The sequence below is a fragment of the Hemiscyllium ocellatum genome, chromosome 6, assembly GCF_020745735.1.
Source record: "Hemiscyllium ocellatum isolate sHemOce1 chromosome 6, sHemOce1.pat.X.cur, whole genome shotgun sequence".
Classification (NCBI taxonomy): Eukaryota; Metazoa; Chordata; class Chondrichthyes; order Orectolobiformes; family Hemiscylliidae; genus Hemiscyllium; species Hemiscyllium ocellatum.
This window is the reverse complement of record NC_083406.1, coordinates 60,515,200-60,534,325: the sequence shown is the minus strand read 5'-3', so window position 1 is coordinate 60,534,325 and position 19,126 is coordinate 60,515,200. Positions and strand designations below refer to the sequence as shown.

Genomic DNA, 19,126 nt, shown 5'->3' with positions numbered 1-19,126 from the left:
TACGGATAACTGGGGACACAATAAATGCCAGCTCACCCAGCAACACCCATATCCCATGCGTGAAGAGAAAGAAAAATCCATGAGTGGTGATCTTCAGTAATAGGATGCTGCCATCATGTCAAAAAAATACATTTTACCCACTACACAAGTCATGTGAGAATTTTAGGCTGACATGATGTCAGGTATGTGACCCAACAACTGGCAGACCGCATCAACATGTCGTGTTAACCATTTGCAAGCAAGCAGCATGCTAATTGTGCTTGAATTAGCTAATGTTCACAAGTCTCTGAACAACAAGTGATTGTTCTTGGACAGCATGCATCAAATAATCCTAACTGTGCTAAGAATCACCAAAGAAACCAGCATAACATTAGTTAGCCTTGGGTCAAATACATTTATATTATAGATGGCATATAGATTAACATACAGGACCTTGATTTAGCAAACAATAGAAATTTGTACATCTATTACACCCTCAAGAATCCCGCTTCCCCCTACCCCAATTTCTGCTGCATTCTTACGCAATGCCAATCAGAATCTGCCTTGTCCAAGACAACTATTCTTGCAGCGCCTCCATAATGATAATGGTATGACCAATCAGCACCCTCTTCACATGGTGTACTGATAGGTTGTTGATTTCAGATAGAAATAATACACAATAGTCAAAAGGTTAAATTCACACTCACCTTGCAACCCACTTTTATCTAGAAAATTGTTCAGGTTGAACAAGGTGTTTCTTGAAGCTAGGTACTGGATAAAACGCTGAACAGGTTAGAAAATAGTTAGTTTCTGCTTGAACATTTGTTCTCTTAACACTTCCCAAAACCCAAAATATTTTCCATCATTACACCTTTAAAGATATATTAAATGGTTATACACTGTCTAAACTTGCATAATCTATTTCATCCAAGCTCAAAATATTGTTTTGAAGTTGCCAACAATCTTATGCATGCTGTTGTGTTCAAAAGGTGTTATGCCATAAGACACAGAACCTAACAAATGTTTTCCTACACGCTGATGCTCAGCAAATATTTCAATATTATTTGGGTGGTATTTAGGGATGGCAACTTTTGTTGCCTCTAAAATGCTGTACTCAAAAATAGAATTATCAGAAATCCAAGTAGTCACCTAACAGCTTGGTGTCATGGTAATACTCATCTGATTCAGTAGGTTGCAGGTTCAGGCTCCATTTTAGAATTGCAGTGTAAGCCTAGCCAAATAATTTAATGAAGTGGAGGGAAATAAAGTCAAGATTAGGTGGATATACCATCACACCATTCAAAGTGGAGCTGGTGTCCTAAACAACATTTCTCCCACATAACACATCAAATGGACATGCATCTAACTCACCATGTACAAACAAGTTACAAGCACCAATTTGCTGTGAAACCTTGAATGCCATTCAAAAGATTAAGTGGTTGCAAAGTGTTTCGGAATGTCGAGCGCACAAAAGGCAGAAAGTAAATGCAAGTTCTTCCTATTCTATATGTTCCCAGCAAACAATAAAGTATAGTGGTCAAGATATCAAAAGATAAGTTTCTAGGCAGAGATGAAACTTTTAAGTAATGGACATTTTCAGAACACGATACTTCATTGACTTGGGAAAGCCAAATACAAAACCTTACAAGTAATCCTTACTTAAACAGCATAACTTTTGAGCTTCATCAAATATGGGTAATAAAACAAAAACATTCAGCACACATTTCATTCACCTTTCACAACCAATGATCTAAATATTTTTTGAGACTTGCCTCATTTCCATAAACCATCATTTGATGAGTTGTGATGAGAGACTTGAATACCACTACCCAGCTGCTATTTGTAGTTCTTTCAAAAAGGCTATCTGCCAGCTGAGGTATGTTTACATTCATCTCATTTGTACACTGAATGAGATCTGCAAAAGAAAACATGTAGTGATTAGTGAAAGACTCAAGCTGAAATAAAAAAAAATTCATTTTTTAAACATCTATCCTTATCCTTTCTACTTTTCATTCAAATGGATTTTTGGCAGATAAAAGTTCATTTTGCATGATAATGTCATATCATGCATTAATCTATGGTAATTTCAAACTTCAAGTTTAAAACTCCTCTTGTGTTTCAGGTATGCTTAAAATTAAAGGTGGTGCAATGTTTTTTGGTAAAGAACAGAACTTGAAATTGCTATCCATAAACACATGGTCAATGCAGAAACCAACATGTAACATAGGAAGGAATTTCTAGTTCAGCAGTAAAATTTTTAAAGATTCAATTTGGCATGCTCCAATTTGGATTTTCTTAACACTTAGCACAATCATCATACTGGAATTTTACCTTGAAAATCAAAAAATAACACAACTGTACAGTGGAACCAATACAGGTTCTGTGGAAATAGGAGCAGAAAGACCAATAAATCCAAACAACATATCAAAATACACAAATAAAAAACATTGCTTAACAGTACCTTCCAGGTTTCCCAAAAACATTTTACTGGGAAGCAATACAAACCAGGAGCAACACCAGACATACCTGAAAATGAGGTGTTAACCAGATCAAGATACAACACAGGGGGACTTGCATGCCAAAACAGTGTAGGCAACATCAATAGACAGGGTAAGCAATCCCACAACCAACAGATCAGGCAGAAGCTCTGCAGTGCTGCCACATCCAGTCATGAATGGTGGTGGACATTAAGACAGCTAAACAGGAGGTGAGGCCCTATAAATGTACCAATTGTCAATGATGGAGGAGCACAGCACATCAAAGCGCAAGGCAACTGCATCCTTTTTCAACCAGAAGTGCCAAGGAGATGATCTATCTTGACCATCTCCTGAAATCCTCAGCATCACAGATGCTACCTTTCAACCAATTCGATTCATTCAGCATGATAAAGAAATTCTGGAATTCAGTGCCTTCAACAAAGATAGTTCTGGAGCACAAGCCTAACTACACCCCTAGCTGGGCTGCTCCTGTACAAGTACAATGGTATCTGCCCAACAATGTGAAAAACTGCCCAAGTTAAGCCCTATACACAAAATAACAGGACAAATCCAACTCAGCCAATTATGGACTTTGCTAATGATTTGAAATTGAATTGTGATGGCATGGATGGTCAACAATGTTCATCAAGCAGCACTTGCAAAGGAATAACCTATGCATTGATATACAGTTGGGTTCTGATAGTGCCACTCAGCTCCTGACATCATTACAGCCTTAATTTAAAACATGGAAAAAAGAGCTGAACTCCAAAAAAAGGAAGGCAAATGTGACTGCCCTGAACATCAAGGCAACACTTGACCAAACTGTTACATCAAGATACCCTCCCAATGGAAATTGGAAGGAAAATTCTCCACTGATTGAGTCATACCCACCACAAAGGAAGGTGATTGTAGTTGTTGGAGGTCAGTCGTCTCAGCTCAAGGACATAGACGCTGGAGTTCAAGGTAGTGCACTTAGCCCAACAACCCACCATAAAAGGTCTGAAGTGGGAATATTGGTAACGATTGCCCAATATTCAAACACCTCAGGTGATTTAAATACTATTTACAAAAAACGGGCAGGGACAGCATTATGTTCCATCTACAACAACCACATCAGAAATTCACCAAGACTCCTTTGATAGCATCTTCCAAATCCATGCCCTCTACCATCTAAGACAGTGCAGGGTGCGACGATACGATGGCTTTAAAAACGTGCATTTTGTCTTTTTTTAAAAAAACAAAAAGAGGTTGAGACAGATGTTCCGAGCAGTCTGTTCCAAACCAATAAGGTAAACAGCTTGAGCCTTGTTTTTTTAAGTTGGAACAACAAAAGCAACGTGAAGGGTTGGGATCAAGCTCCCAAAAAAAAAGAATTTTCGTTTAACTTTCAATAGCTGTTGGCGTTTGGAGGCTGCTATACACGTCTGATGCAGCAAAACACTTCAGTTCTCTCTCAATAGTCTTTCCTCCTACACTAGAGAGCTGCAAGTGAGACAATTTATTTTACTAAATTTGCCTTTGCCAAGGTTGTGTTTATGGGATGTTACTATATTGAAACAGTTGACGTTGAGTAGATAAATAAATCTGTTACTCTGTAAAGATTTCCAGTAGAGTAAAGCTATTCCAATTCTTCTTCTTCTTCTTTATTTTTATACCATAGTTAAAATACAAACAAAAGCTTTTGCTTCAAGCCTGGTAGTTTGACCAAACAAATTATACCCAGAACACAAGATCTTACACTTGCCTTTAAAAAAAAATAGAAAGTTGGTGTCTAGACTATCTTTTAAATATATTTGAGGGAGTTGGTCTGGTCTATAATAGGGGCACAACAATAAGGCTGCCACAACCAACTGGATCAGTTCACCTCTATTCTCTTGTGCATATTCAAGCAAAAAAAAAAGAGAATTAAGGGAACAAAAAAAGTTGGAAAATACTGTCAAATTTATTTGTAATAAAATATTGCCAGGTTTCTGCTCAACTTGTTTAATAGCACTGACCTGACCTATCAGCACAATCTCCTCAAACATATCCCAAACCTTTTCTTCAGACTCTGGTCTCGAATGCAGCATCACTTTTGCCCCACCTCTGGTATTCTAAAATCTCCATTTCATCCTTAGTCTCTTCCAGCTGCTTAGAGCCCACTTCAAAGCCACATTTCTGACCAAGCACATCATTAACACACTGAGCATTATGTCCACAAAACAAAAGAAGTCCTAGTGTAGAGAGCAGTTGACATCGTCAGATTCCTGTATCTGAGTAACATATCTTGGGGTTGGCGGGGCATGCCAGTCAGCTGCTGAAAGGTGACCAATGCTAGGAACAGAATACTCGAGACTCAGCATTTACAACGGAAAAGCAAAATATGGTTAGTGATGGAAATTAGTAATGGAGAATAGAATCGGCACATTCGATAGAGAGGGTATTATAACAGAACAATGCGCAGGCTTCATCGGCCAAATAGCCTATTCTTTAACTAATTGCTATGAAAATACAGGGGGTATATTGACTGTGGTTGATTGGGGAAAACATGCATCATAGAATCCCTACCGTGTGGATGCAGGCTATGGAGTCCACAATGACCCTCTGAAGAGTTTCCCACACAGACCCACACCCCCTACCCTATAACCCCACATTTCCCATGGCCGGCCCACCTAACCTAACATCCCTGGGGAATTTTGCATGGTCAATTCACCTATCGTGCACATATTTGGACTCAGCACTAATCACTGAGCCACCGTGCTGCAAAAAGGTATTATAGAAGATGACTCTTATTTAAAGAACACAATTTACAACGTGCAAGTGCTCCAAAGGCTGACCAGGCTAATCCTTGGGATGGCAGGATTTTCCTAGGTGAGATCAAGGAAACTGGCTCTACTGTTTTTGAAAGTCTAGAGAGCAGAGGTCAGTTAATGGAAGTTCATAAAACTCTTAAGATATATACAGTTTATGCAGAAACGGTATTCGGGGGGGGGGGGGGGGGGGGGGGTGTCTGGAACGACAGTGCACAATTTCACAATAGGGATCAATTTATTTGGGAAGGAGATGAGGAATTTCTTCAAAGGGCAGTGAATCTTTGGAATTTTCTGCTTAACTTCTAGCTAAGCTGGTTGAGTACAGGTTTAACATTAAGAAATAAGACAATGAATGCCAAAGTAACCAGGGCTTCAGTGAAACACCCAATCAAGGATTGTAATAATGAAAGGATTTAATTGGACAAGAGTGTTTCTAGCATCCAACATCTAAGTACAGTACTGGTGTTATCCAACTCCTTTAAAGTGGCTTTAGCCTCATACGTTCCCACAAAGGCAGAGTCAACACTTGCTGAAGAATGAAGTCAGGATTCACAACCATAGGAGACCAATACTGAAAAATGGCATCCTTTTGTTCACATTAACTGTATTACATTGAAATTGAAAATTCTGAACATGCCTAATGTTACACAGTACTTGTTTACCCAAATAGCCATCTCTCATGTATCGAAATGGACATCTTATTTATTGATTATATGCTTAACTTCAAGTGCTGGAATTAAATACCCACAACGTACCAATTTCCACAATCTGTCAGACCTGACTTTGTAGTAACACTGTTGCCCACGAGTCAGTTGGTGTTGAATTCAATGCTCCATAGACATGAACACTTAATTCAAATTCACACGGAAGTAACTGCTGAGATAATAATTTTGCACTGTCTTGAGGAGAGATATCAAGCAGCTGCTCGGTCTGTCAACTCGAATGGAGGCAAGGATCTCTCAGCACTATTTGAAAAACAAAGTAGGTCTCCCTGGTATTCTTATCAATATTTATGTTTCAAGATGATGCAACAAGAAATCATCCAGTCATTTAGAATCATACAATCACACACCTCAGAAAAGGCCCCTTGCACTGAAAATAAAACTACTCTAAATTTACACACATCCCACTTTCAACACTAGGCTCATAGCTTTGAATGTTATGACATTCTCTAAGTACTTTTTAAAAGTTAGAGGTTTGCTGCCTCAACTACCCTTCTGGATCCCCATAACCCTCTGGATGAACTAAGTTCTCTCAAATTTCCTCTTAACCTCCTGTCTCTCACCTTAAAATAATGCTCCATTGTTAGATATTTTTTCAACTTGTTCAGTGCTGTTATTACACAGGTTAGGAGCGATTAGGATTTGAACCTAGGTTTCAGGGCCCAGAGGTAAGGACACATCACTGCACCACAATAGTCCTATGGCCCCTTTAACAAGCTGCTTCTGATCCACTCTGTCCATGCCCCTCATAATCCTATACACCTTCCAGCCTTCTCTGCTCGAAAGAAACCAATTGGAGATTTTCCTACCTCTTTCATAACTAAACTGCTCCATCCCAGAATAGATTCTGGTAAAGCTACTCTGCACCCCCTCCAGTGCAATGATGGTGACCAGACTGCATAGTACTCCAGCTGTGATCTGTACAGCTCCAATACAATTTCCCTGCTCTTGTAGTCTATGCCACACCTCAAAAGCAAGTGTCCTATATCCCTCAGCTACCATGTTAACATATTCTGTTGCTTTCAACGATCTGTGTACAAGCACTCAAGTCCTGCTGTTCCTCAGTTTCCTAATGTCTTGCCATTCATCGAGTACTCCCTTGTCTTGTTAACTTCTCCTGAAATGCATCACCTCATACATAGTGTCAAATGTCATCTTCCACTGTTGAGCCCATCTGACCAACTCATCTATATCCTACTGTAACCCAAGATTAGATTTTTTTAAGATTAGATTAGACTTACAGTGTGGAAACAGGCCCTTCGGCCCAACAAGTCCACACCGACCCGCCGAAGCGCAAGATCTTCTTCCTCACTTAACAACCTGGCCAATCTTTATGTCATTTACAAACTTACATATCCTTTAGTTTATTGCTGAGTACAGGACTTTACTGTGTAAACTGGCTGCAATGTTCCCTACCTCACAAAGAAATACAGTTCAGCAAGGTACTTTCTTAGAGTCCTGAAATGGCATGATATAAAGGCAAGGCCTTTCCTTCTAATATTTGCAACTTAGCAAATACATTTTGAAATTCTTCATTTGGCCAGCAAGGCGCACACTGATCCATTTGCCGATATAAATTTCATTGGGGCCACATCTCATTTTAACCAATTATGGTATACAATCAATTCTCACCTCTGTTGCTGTTTTATTTTACATGATTGAAGCTTCCACACCATCTATTATCATCTTCATGGACTAACCTGGCTCATTTTGCTCCTTATCGATTCAACATAAAGCTTCTCTTCCCATTCTTGTGTTACCACTTTGGGAAGTTGCAGAGAATGATCCCTGATCATTTCTTTCTTGCCTGCATGCTGTCTATTAGCAACATCATCCACAAAGATAACTCCAGCATGTGTGCGGAGAACATATTTGCATTGCTTCTATCCCATTAAATGATAGATTCAAATTTTGCTTGCAACTAGACTCCTTAAGACGACCAAAGATTTCCCTTGAGTATTTTCTTGGTATTACTCTCAAAACTCAAGTTAATATCCATTTTTACCATTCTTTCATGAGACATAAGCATCACTGAGTAGGCCGACTATTATTATCATCCCTAACAAAAAAGGTGGTGAGCTGCCTTTGTTAAAAAAAAACCAAAATGCTTGGAGTATAGAAATATCCACAGTACTGTTAAGAAGGGAGCATCAGCATTTTCACACAGTGACAGTGAAGGAACAGTGACATAACTCATAATCATGACTTGGGAGCTACTTAGAAGGGCATGTGCTGGTGATGGTGTTCCCATGCATTTGCACCCGTTGCCCTTTTAACTGGGAGAGATAATAGGTTTGGAAGGTGCTGTCAAAAGGTGTCTTGGTGATTTACTGCAGTGTATTTTACAGATGGTACAAACTACATATACAGTTGACACTAGAATACCAAATTAAATATCAACGTTTGTTGAGGATAGCAAACTGCAAGGGGTGATGTCTGTTAGGATAAATCCAATCCAACTACAACTGATAGATTTGCAGAATGAAAGGATAAATGATTGGTGGAAATCAGTGTGTTGTAGTACAAAGGAACAGGGAGACGGCAATATAGATGTAGGAGAGAGAGCGAGAGCGAGAGCGAGAGTGCATCACATGTTTGCATAGATATGTTATGCTATCAAAATGGCTAAAGGGCTGAGAGGAGAAATTCCAGTGAAAACAAGATGCTAAACTAAGACATTGACACCATATGAAGAAACAAAATCTTGAAAAAGATAAGAAATAACCTAAAAAAAACTCAAATTAAAATAAAATACTGTAGCTGCTGGAAATTTGGAATAAACACAGAATACTAGAGAAAGTCAGTAGCTCTGGCAGCCTCTGTGTAGAGAAGCAGAGTCAACATTGAGAGTCTGCCATGAATCTTCTTCAGATTGTTAACTCATTTATTCTCCAGAGATGTTGCCAAACCTGATGAATTTCTCCAGCATTCTGGTTTGTTTCATTTAGTCATAATGACCTGCACATTTCAGCAAGGTCAATGGTACATTTTAAAAAGAAATTTAGGTGGGTTGAGTACAGAGGTTCAGAAGCCAAATCCCACCCAAATCTCCATTTGAATAGTAATCAGTTAAGGTATTAGAGTAACTATAATCCAATAATAAGCCTAGATATTGGATATACTAGCACAAAAAAAAATCAACCTTGCACAAAGTCGGTTCCCTGACTGTTGCTCGACAAATAATTTTTCATACTTGTGCAGTCATAGTAAAAGTAGACTACTGACTGGTGTTCCACCTCAACCATCTGAATTAATGCCAGAGACTCTAAATGAACCAAAATGACTTTTCTTTTCCCAAGGACAAATACTGATGCATAACAGTTGGTGATTTTAAGTCTTAGCCAAGCTCTGGAAACCAGTGAAAGGATTAGTCAAAGCTGGAATTAACATTGCTTTAATTTTTAAAAAGCACAAACTCTGATCTGCATCTCCCAGTTGACTAACACCTTTTTTGAAGTTACACATTGGGATAAAAGTCATGTGTGAAACATACAGTTTCAAAGAAAATTACAGACACTGCAATCCAAAAGGCACAGTATTTCAGGCTTTGAATGCAAGGCAGACGGCAAAAAAAAAGAAATTTAATTGTTAACAATAAACAGGAAGTGAATCTTAACCTCAAAGTCAACACTCTATGAAAATGCAATTTACAACAATAACTGTTTACCAAGAACAAGGGTACCAGCAAATGTTAACAATGCTGAAGAAACAAAACATCAGCTAGACATCAGCTAAACATCAGAGTCCTTGAATTGACAGATGACCTCTGACCTTCAAACTACAACTATGCCTAACTTCTCATCTGTACATTCCATGACTGTCTCTTAAACCCAAAACCTATGTTTGCATGCGTTTTAGTGCTCTGTATTGTTTTTCAGAGTAGTGGGCAATAAAATTCCCCTCTCTTTCACTGAAGAAAACACCAAGTTCATTTCATTTTCATCCAGTTAATTACTTTTTAACTGCAGTATGTTAGTTGGATGCAAAAAATGATTCAAAGTGGAGTCACAGACAGACAGGATAGGTGAAGGAGGCATTTGGTATGGTTGCTTTTATTGGTCAGAGCATTGAATATAGGAGTTGGGAGGTCATATTGAGGCTGTACTGGACATTGGTTAGGCTACTTTTGGAATACTGCATGTAATTCTAATCTCCCTCTTATAGGAAGGATGTTGTGAAACTTGAAAGGGGTCAAAAAATATTTGCAAGGATGTTGCCAGGGTTTGAGCGACAAGGAGAGGCAGAATAGGCTGGGGCAATTTTCCCCAAAGCAGAAGAGACTGAAGGGTGACCTGACAGGTTGATAAAAATCATGAAAGGCATGGATAGACCAAGTGACAAGGACTTTTCCCTGGAAGCTGGGGGGGGGGGGGGGGGGGTTTAAAAAAGTGAGAGGTGAAAGATTTCGAAAGAAGGACCTAAGAAGGTGGTGCATAGATGGAATGAGCTGCCAGAGGAAGTAGTGGAGGCTGGCACAACATTTAAAAAAAAGGCATCTGAATGGGTACATGAATAAGGGGTTAGAGGGAGATGGGCCAAATGTTGGCAAATGGGACTAGCTTTATTTCAGATATCTAGTCAGCATAGACAAGTTGGACTAAAAAGTCTGTTTTGGTGCTGAACCTCTCCATGACTCAATAAGTGACTGCCTAGTTTTTTTGAAGAGGGGAAGCCAATTCTCCCTCTTCATCTGGTTATAATAATGTCTCTTGTAAACACTGACCTTTGTTTATGGACCAAGCTATGTTGTGGTTATTGGTAATTACTACAGTTCTTTGGAAGAAAACTATGAATTGGAACTTGTAGATATCCCTGCAATCGCCCAGCCAGTTAACACAAACGAGCCTCAAATATGATGTGTTAATATTCTTTCTTGAAAGCACAGTAAGTGTACAGCTCACACTATGCTGAATGGAAAAGTAGAATGGGTTAACCAGCATTTGCAAGCTTATATTTTCATGTACTGAGAAGTGAACAAAGATAGTATTCCTGAATTCAAAGCCAATGAAGGTGATGCACAAGATTCAGAAAAGATGTTTGATTTAATACTTAGTCAGAAATGAATATTTCATAGTCTGCCACGTGAATGAAACAAATTCCATTTGTTTGGTCATCTGACAAGAAGATTGCTGCTCATCAATTGACCAATTAGAAACAGGAGAAACACACACAAGACCATTAACAATGTCAGTGAAAACATTTTCTTACAAAGTCGACACACCATGAAAAGACACTGATCACAGTAGTACTAAATTGTAAGGCAGGTGGTCTAATGGTAAAGTTAATTCACTATTCAAACTAAATGCTCTCACCAAAGATAAATGTACATCATCCGAGATCACATCAAAGGCTGACAGATGAGACGCTTGCAAGAATTGTGCTATTGGAGACCAAGAGATCGAGGCAAAGAAAATAAAAGTTTGCTCATGTGGAACATGCTCAAATCCTATCTTAATTGTATAGCCTGTGTTAGGAGATCAACCAACACCAAAGAGGCAGTTATTCCTGACACAATTAAGCATATTACTCAGACCTTCGCTATACTTAAATAAACCTTTCAACGAGAGCATCTCAAAAGATATGAAATAATTGGATATTGCAAAGTGAAAAAACCATTTACTCAAGGTAGATATATGCAAGCAGCTTCACAAGGAACATGGTTCTAGTGGATCAGAAGTAAATAGTGTGAACTTGATCGCAATACTGTCAGGAAACCAGTTCTTAAATGTGAAGTCAAATACACTCCCCAGTACTGAGGACATACTGAAATGTCATCAAACTTACAATACTACCAACCGCAAATGTTGTACAACCAAAAAATTAGGATACATTGTTTGGTAATTCAGTGAATAATCAAGAGAGATTGCAATATAAAGTGTTGCCATTAATTCATTACATATATTTGTGATGTATTGGATTAAAATGTAAATAGCTTGTAATGTTAAAAACTAATACAAATTCTTTTTGTTTTACTTCATTCCATTTCAAGAATCTACACGAACTCCAAACAAACACACATGACAATTCCTCAAAACCATTATCAAGCTGATCCCATAACTTTTGGCCTAAAAAGATTGGATTCAAAAAGTCAACTTTTACATCTCAACAAAAGGAAATTATTTCCCAATGCTTTATACTGAATTATTTCAGAACCAAAGTTTCCACAATCCAGCAAGCTTATTTTCTTTAGTTCTCAAGGCTATCATGAATCTCAATGTTCAAGAAAAAGAATCTTTTTCTTACCAATTTAAAAATGTTCTCCTGCTTTACGTAAGATTCCTGTAAACCATGATCAATTTATACAGGTAGACTATGTAGTTGAAAATGTGCACATGCGACTCAGGCATCAGAAAAAGGAGGAGTGTGCAACTTAGCATTTCAGTTTTTGTGTTTGCATCTTGTCTCAAAAACTCATCTATGATGTGGGAAACAACCAAAATGAACTCACCAGAAGCTAAAAACTCTTAGCACATTCATAACATCATCTACAAAACTGTCCCTTATCCATCTCTCTTCATTCCAGGTATGGTATCAGTACTAATGTTGCACTTGGTTAACTTATTCAAATTTTCATCACTCTCACTTGAACCTTGATGCTGAATGAAAGCAGCCATTTTTGTCACATCACAGAGCCCGATTCTGATTTTAATTCAACACAGTTACACACAATTATATAAGGAGCGGATAGATAACAAGCAAGAGCAGAAATATTGGCTGATTTTCTTCTCCTTTAAACCATCTGACACCAACCACAGAACTCATACTGCCAACCATTGTGCTAAATTATCACATAGCCAATCTAGATCGAACTTAAGGCTCTACTAACAGGTATATTTGAGCAACTCTCAAATAAAACAAAATTTACAAAAACAAAAACATGCTTCTCACATATCAGGGGGCTATGAATTTAAAAACGATTACAGTTTGTTATATCTGTTACTCAAATTTAAGTGTGAACATGTCACCAAGGCTACCACAGGAACTGAACAAAAAAAATCTGTTGATACCAAAGTAGGAAATGCAGTTTTAGTTTTCTTTGGACTTTGAAAGCATAGGAGGGAAATTGATAAGATGGGATCAAAAGTGGCACATAAAATTCAATATGATTAAGTAAGCATCAGGTGATTTATTTGGTAACTGGAGGTTGGTTCATTGCAGTAGTAGAGCGAAGGATTTTTACAGTACAGGTTCAAGAGGACAATGGCAGCAGAAATAAAACAAGATTATGCAGGTGCTAAAAGTATTCCTGTTCACAATATCTCAGGTGAACTAATGAAACATATCATATTAGACAAAAGAACTAAGGACAGGAGTAAGCAATTCTGCCTCTCACTTGGTCTGCCATTCACTATGATCGTGGCTGATATCATCTTTGCTTCTTCTCCATAACCCTTCAAACCGTTACTAAATTAAAAATCCATCACCTCATTAAATTTACTCAATGTCCCAGCATCCACCGTAGGCTTGGATAGTGAATTTCAGAGATAATAAGACTACAAATAAAAACCCCACTGACATCCAATTATTATAATGGAGCACAAAAGTCAAGAGGCAAAGATAAACCTTACCAAAAAAAATTAATCTTTAGTGAGGGTAGTTTGTAAAAAATGTGTCACCAACAAGATTGAAACAGTAACACTTTTGCCAGGATGCTACCTTGTATGAGCAATATAAAGGGAGAACATATTTGAGGGAATAAGGCATTTGCTTGAATTAGGCTGACTGCAGGTAAAACAGTTTAAAATAGTACATGGATCGTCACAGGATAGCCAACCAAAGACTGTTGGAAATAGTGGTAGGTCTATGGTACAGTTTCAATCGACAGAAAAATGAAATGCAAGATTCAGAAGAATCAAGAAGCAATGCAAATTCAAAGAGAATGAATTTCACTTCCAGGATAATGAACAAGCCAGAAACTGGAAATACTCAAGACAGGCTAGAAGATGAACAAAACAATACTGGAATATAGATTACACAATTAGGATTACTCATTCACATGGAGGGTTAAATGTCCAATATTGATTGATTGACTGGACTAAATAATCAGCTTCCATGTTGCAAAGTCTATATACAGCCCTTGAGGTTTTAAGAACAAGACAACAATAAAAAAGTAATGTCAGTGTTCAATTAATGCAGGAAGGGTAAAGAACTTGAATTGCTTTTAGCACTATTTAAAAATTATAAAATTAAATCTTTTCATCTTCACACTTCTAACTCCAACTGCCTCAAATGGTTTATCACTTAGTCACTGCACTTAACTTTAACAACTAGTATGCCTCCATAATTGGTAACATTTGACAATCTTTGATAACACTCTATGCCTTCATTCAAGATAATGAATAAATACACTGCCCTATGTTAAAAAAAAACAGATTAGTCATCTGGGACATGTTCAGATCCCAGATAAAATAAAAACAAAAGACACATACAAATACCTGGTTTGTCATTATCCTAAGGGTGGGAGAGTTAACTTCAGCAGCAAAACCTTTGGTGGGATGCCTCAACAAGCTATTCAGGAATCACTTTCATGCTGAAAGGAATATTCATATGACGACTAATAGAAAAAACATGTGCAGTCCCAACTGATTGTGTGTGGTATTTCATTCTTAAATTGAGGGATGATATTCATCCTCAGTTCATTCAGAATATTTTGAATGGTTGGAGAGGAAGATGACTTGCTGTAGAGAAATCATGTAAATGAAAGTGCCATTGAACAAAAGTAGCATCCTTATCATGATGCCTCAACCAAAATGACTCAATAAATGCAATGGATTATTTCCAACAGATGCCAATGAGTTTGGCAGTGAGAAAGTGTATATGATAGGAACAGATAGGGAAAGAGTAAAGTTTAGGGTTGCTTGACAAAGGCTCAGCTAACATGACTTTGACCAGATAAGAACTTGCAGTAAACAATGAGGTGCTGGAGGGAAGGCTAGTGGTTGAATGAGGTGAAGAACATCTATTGTGCAATGCCAGGTGGCTTAATCTTTACTTTTGATGCTTGCTGACTGTAACAGTCACCCAATCAATACAGATGTTGCCTTATTTGGATGCTTCTCCCTGTAAGTGACTATCTAATTCCATAAGAATCTGCTGTTTGAGAGAAGACTGAGAACTCATGCCTTTGTGTATATGGGCAATCGCGCTCTCTCCAGGGCTCAGAATAAAGATGAAGAAGGTAGAGCCATACTGTGTCTTTGGAGTGTTTGCTTCAACTGATTTGGAAACGGGACAACAGCAGTGTTCAATGATTTTTGTTAGTAGATTTCTTAAATTCATCTAATGCAATAAACCACACACATTTACAATGAGTTACCAGTGCTTTTTGTCCATAATTCAACCACACTGGCAGTTCACATTTTATACCCTTGCCTGAGTGACTGCCACTTTTGGCAATATCTTTGAAGACTTCCAAGGTCAATGTATGATTTAGTCATAGGTATGGAGCATGTTAAAGAGAAATAAAGAGGGTAGAGGCACAGAAATGTTTAGAAAGGGAAATCCAGAGCCTATGAATCAGTAGCTGAAGGTAATGGTTGAGCAATTAATGTCAGGGTTGAGAAATGAAGAAGATCAGATCTTGGAGAGCTCGAAGAGGTTCAGAAGATGCAGAGGAACAAGACCATGGAGGGATTTGAAAATAGGGAAAAGCGTTTTAAAAAAAAAAGAAAAGGTATTGCTTAAACGGGAGCCACTACATGTCAGCTAATGCATGGGTGATGGAAAAGCTAGACTTGATTCAACTTATGATCTAAGCAGTTTTGGATGATTGCAAATTTAGTGTAGAATATTTGGTGCTGAGAGAAAATTGAATTTAAAAAAAAATCAAATATAAAACAAAAGTAACAGAGAATTGGCCAAAGACTTTTGCAGCAGATGAGCTGAGGTAGGAAAGAGTTGGCTAATACCTTAATACCGTAGAGGTATTAATGGGAGGTTTTAATTATGACACAATCAGGTCAGCGACCTATTACTGAAAAATTAATAAAACAAATTATGTCATATTTCGAGTTCCCATAATGGTCATCAAGCAAATAAAATGTTTAAACTATTTGAAGTTGGAATGAGAGAAGTGCATAAATTTGGCATTCAGTAAGATAAAAATCCCCATCAGTAATCAATGTTTTTACATTTTCTGGAACAAAGGAACAGGATATACAGAGGGCACATTGACATAAAGATACTAAGCTGAAGCATTTATTTCAGTAAGACAAAGATCACAGTTCTGATCAAGAAGCTGGTCATTATGAGCACAGATTTCTCTTCAAAACATTTCTCTTCAAAATTAAAGAGGGTGCAAAAGCAGGGAGAAATGAATATTTGAGGAAGCATCCACTCAACAAGCATTCACGAGATATTTGCATTCAGTTTCTAGTGCAGCTTCAAGCTGAAAGGCTTGGGTAGCTGAGAAACAGCTATCAATTCTCCACTTTGCACCTGCACTATACATTTGAAGACAACACGTGAAATGATGTATTGAGACTGTGGGCATAGTCCAGTCTTAGATTAGATTCAACTCTATTCCCAATGAAAAAAGCCTGCTCTGTTAAATATAAAAAGAATAAGCCCCACAGTGTAAAAAGAAAATAGCTGTCAGTGTTAGCCAGATGAATAACTGGCACATTTCCGACTAAAAATGCTGCAACGTCATTTTCTTCACTGGCATACTTTCCAGGAGAGACACCGTTATTTGGGTTCACAAGGCCATTTTTAGATAGCTCAAACAATGTTAAACTGTACTATTACTGGCAGTCAAATCAGCAGCTGGGGCTTTCACATCAATTCGTCAATTGTTGATCTGAGATTATATCCGCTCACACAACAAAACTTTGGCTTTTATTAAAATTGGAATACAGTCACAGTATGTGACAAAAAGTTAAATTGCATTTAATGGTATATCAGCTAGCCTTATAAAAATATATTCGCAGCACAATATCCTTGTTGTAATAGTTTATGATGTCAATGTGTTTATCAAAAATCTTTTTATTAAGCTAAGTACAGGTCCAAACACACTATTCCTAGTTGAAGCAAATTATGAGCATGGCACTTAGATAATAAAAACTATAATATGATAATGGCAAGCTCCAAAGTAATTTTTTTCCATTTGGACAATACCAAATGATATACTTGAGAACACACAATCTTCCTAAAGACACATTATCCTCTATATGCAAGTGTACGAACTCAAAAGCTTCCTGGACCTATCTTAAACTGCAGCAGAGCTGAAAGAGGGAAAAAAAAATCTGTTTAACCTTTCCAATTACTTTACCTACCATACTCTACAATATAGCTACTTAGCACAGGACAACTGTATTATTTAACTGTTCTATTTAACCAGCCTTTTTATTTGGTTTCTTTCGTACAAAGTCACACAAAATTACTGTGTAAAGTTCAATTCCAGTCAAGCCTAATAGAAAGGCAATTTTCAACATGGTCTCACTCCGTTATCATGAAGCTGTGTATCCAATTGAAATACACCATAAAATAGGTTTTTGTCGAACCAAATGGGCATTCATTGAAAAGTATAACCAGAAAGGATAATCACATGACAGTCAGAAAAATAATTCTGATGCAAAAGATATGATGGACCTAACCTGAAAATGTTAGGTCATAGATTGCTCACCATGTGCAAAGGACAGGAGCATTTCATTTTTATTCTCTTAGGCAAGAGCAGTTAAATATAATTGATTACTAATCATCATCTTCTCATGCCCTCCTATCTCTTGAAATAATTGGCTTTACATGCAAAGATGTTATATAAATATTAATTAACCTAATAAAATTCCCAAAGACAACTCATATGGCATTTCATAAAGGAATAGAATATCAAGCCACGTTAGGGCAGATGGCCAAAGTCTGGTTAGAGGGGTAGGGTGTTTTGAATGCCTTAAAAAGACACAAGGGTGGTCAAGGGGGAGAAAAACATAAGAAAGGAACTCCTGAGTTCAGGGCTTAGGCATGGGATGAAAATGGTGGAAAAATTAAAATCAGAACAGTTCAAGGATGAGCACTGATATCTGCAGGTTATGAAACTGCAAGAGATTAAAAAGATATGTAATGATTTGAAAACTAGGATACGAATTTGAAAAGCAGGATATTGTTTGACCAGGGAATGTAGATCAGCAAGCAAGGATATGACAGATGAAAAGAACTTGCAAAAGTTTAAACAAGAGAAAGAATTTGATACAGTAAGAATCAAAGCCTAAGAAAAGCAATGAAACTGAACAGCAACCTAGTATCTACCTCAATTCTGGAAAAGAATGGTAAACCCACCCTGTCATCAAGTGCTTTTTTTAAAAAACAGATGAGGCTGGTGCCAAAATTGGGAAATGGCAGCCTGATACAGTCATTTTCTCAAAATCAGAGATTATCTCAGATACCACCGTCAACACAGAATATGTCTTCTCCCATCAGAGGTGGGGCACACTGGTTTACAGTCTTATTCAGTACATTCATTACAGTATATTCTCCATGGATCTCACGCAAGTTCAGGACATCAGGCCAAACACAGGCAAAAGAAAATCCTGTTCATCAACATACTCCCCAGTTTTTGAAGATGAACTTCTGTGTTCATATTATGAATAACCTCCATTCTGAAGTATGGCACCAGCCCCCAGTGTACTAAATGGATTAACTTCAAGCACATCCACCAATACAAACAGATATTCATGAGGCACTGTGGGTCATCAGGTAACAGAATCATTTTCAATAACAATTAGCAACCTCATGCCTTTGCATATCCTTCATTCTACCATTAACATCAAGCTCAAGAACCAAACCTGGGGGGAAAAAAAAGAGTGCAAGCATGCCAGGCGCAGCACCAGACACTTCAAAATAGTTTCTCAACCTAGTTAAGCTACAACACGGGAATACTGACTTGACAAATTTCTCCAATTGTCTGGATGGATGCAGGTCCAACATTCAGGCAGCTCAACGCAATCCAGGGCAAAGCAGGCTAATTGACTGACATTGGTATCCATCCACCACAGACAGTTGACAGCAGTGTGCGTCATCTACGAAATAGACTTTAGCAATTCAAATCCCCTACAACAGTATCTTCCAAACGTGTGACTGCTACTGAAAAAGATAATGGCAGCATGGGTATACCATTACCACTAAGTTGCTATTCAAACCCATAACAAACTGGCTTGGAACT

At 37.8% G+C, this 19,126-nt stretch overlaps 1 protein-coding gene across 12 annotated transcripts in view; it reads right to left on the bottom strand.

Annotated features, from left to right (window-relative positions):
- Positions 1-19,126, bottom strand: part of picalma (phosphatidylinositol binding clathrin assembly protein a) — a 143,164-nt gene that overhangs the window by 104,823 nt on the left and 19,215 nt on the right. For all 12 annotated transcript variants that reach the window (XM_060825977.1, XM_060825973.1, XM_060825974.1 and 9 more), the window contains exons 2-3: positions 1,752-1,894; positions 687-762 (exon numbers count right to left, since the gene is read on the bottom strand). In XM_060825977.1, the coding sequence (XP_060681960.1) occupies positions 687-762; positions 1,752-1,894 (219 nt within the window). The remainder of the gene's footprint in view (positions 1-686; positions 763-1,751; positions 1,895-19,126) is intronic.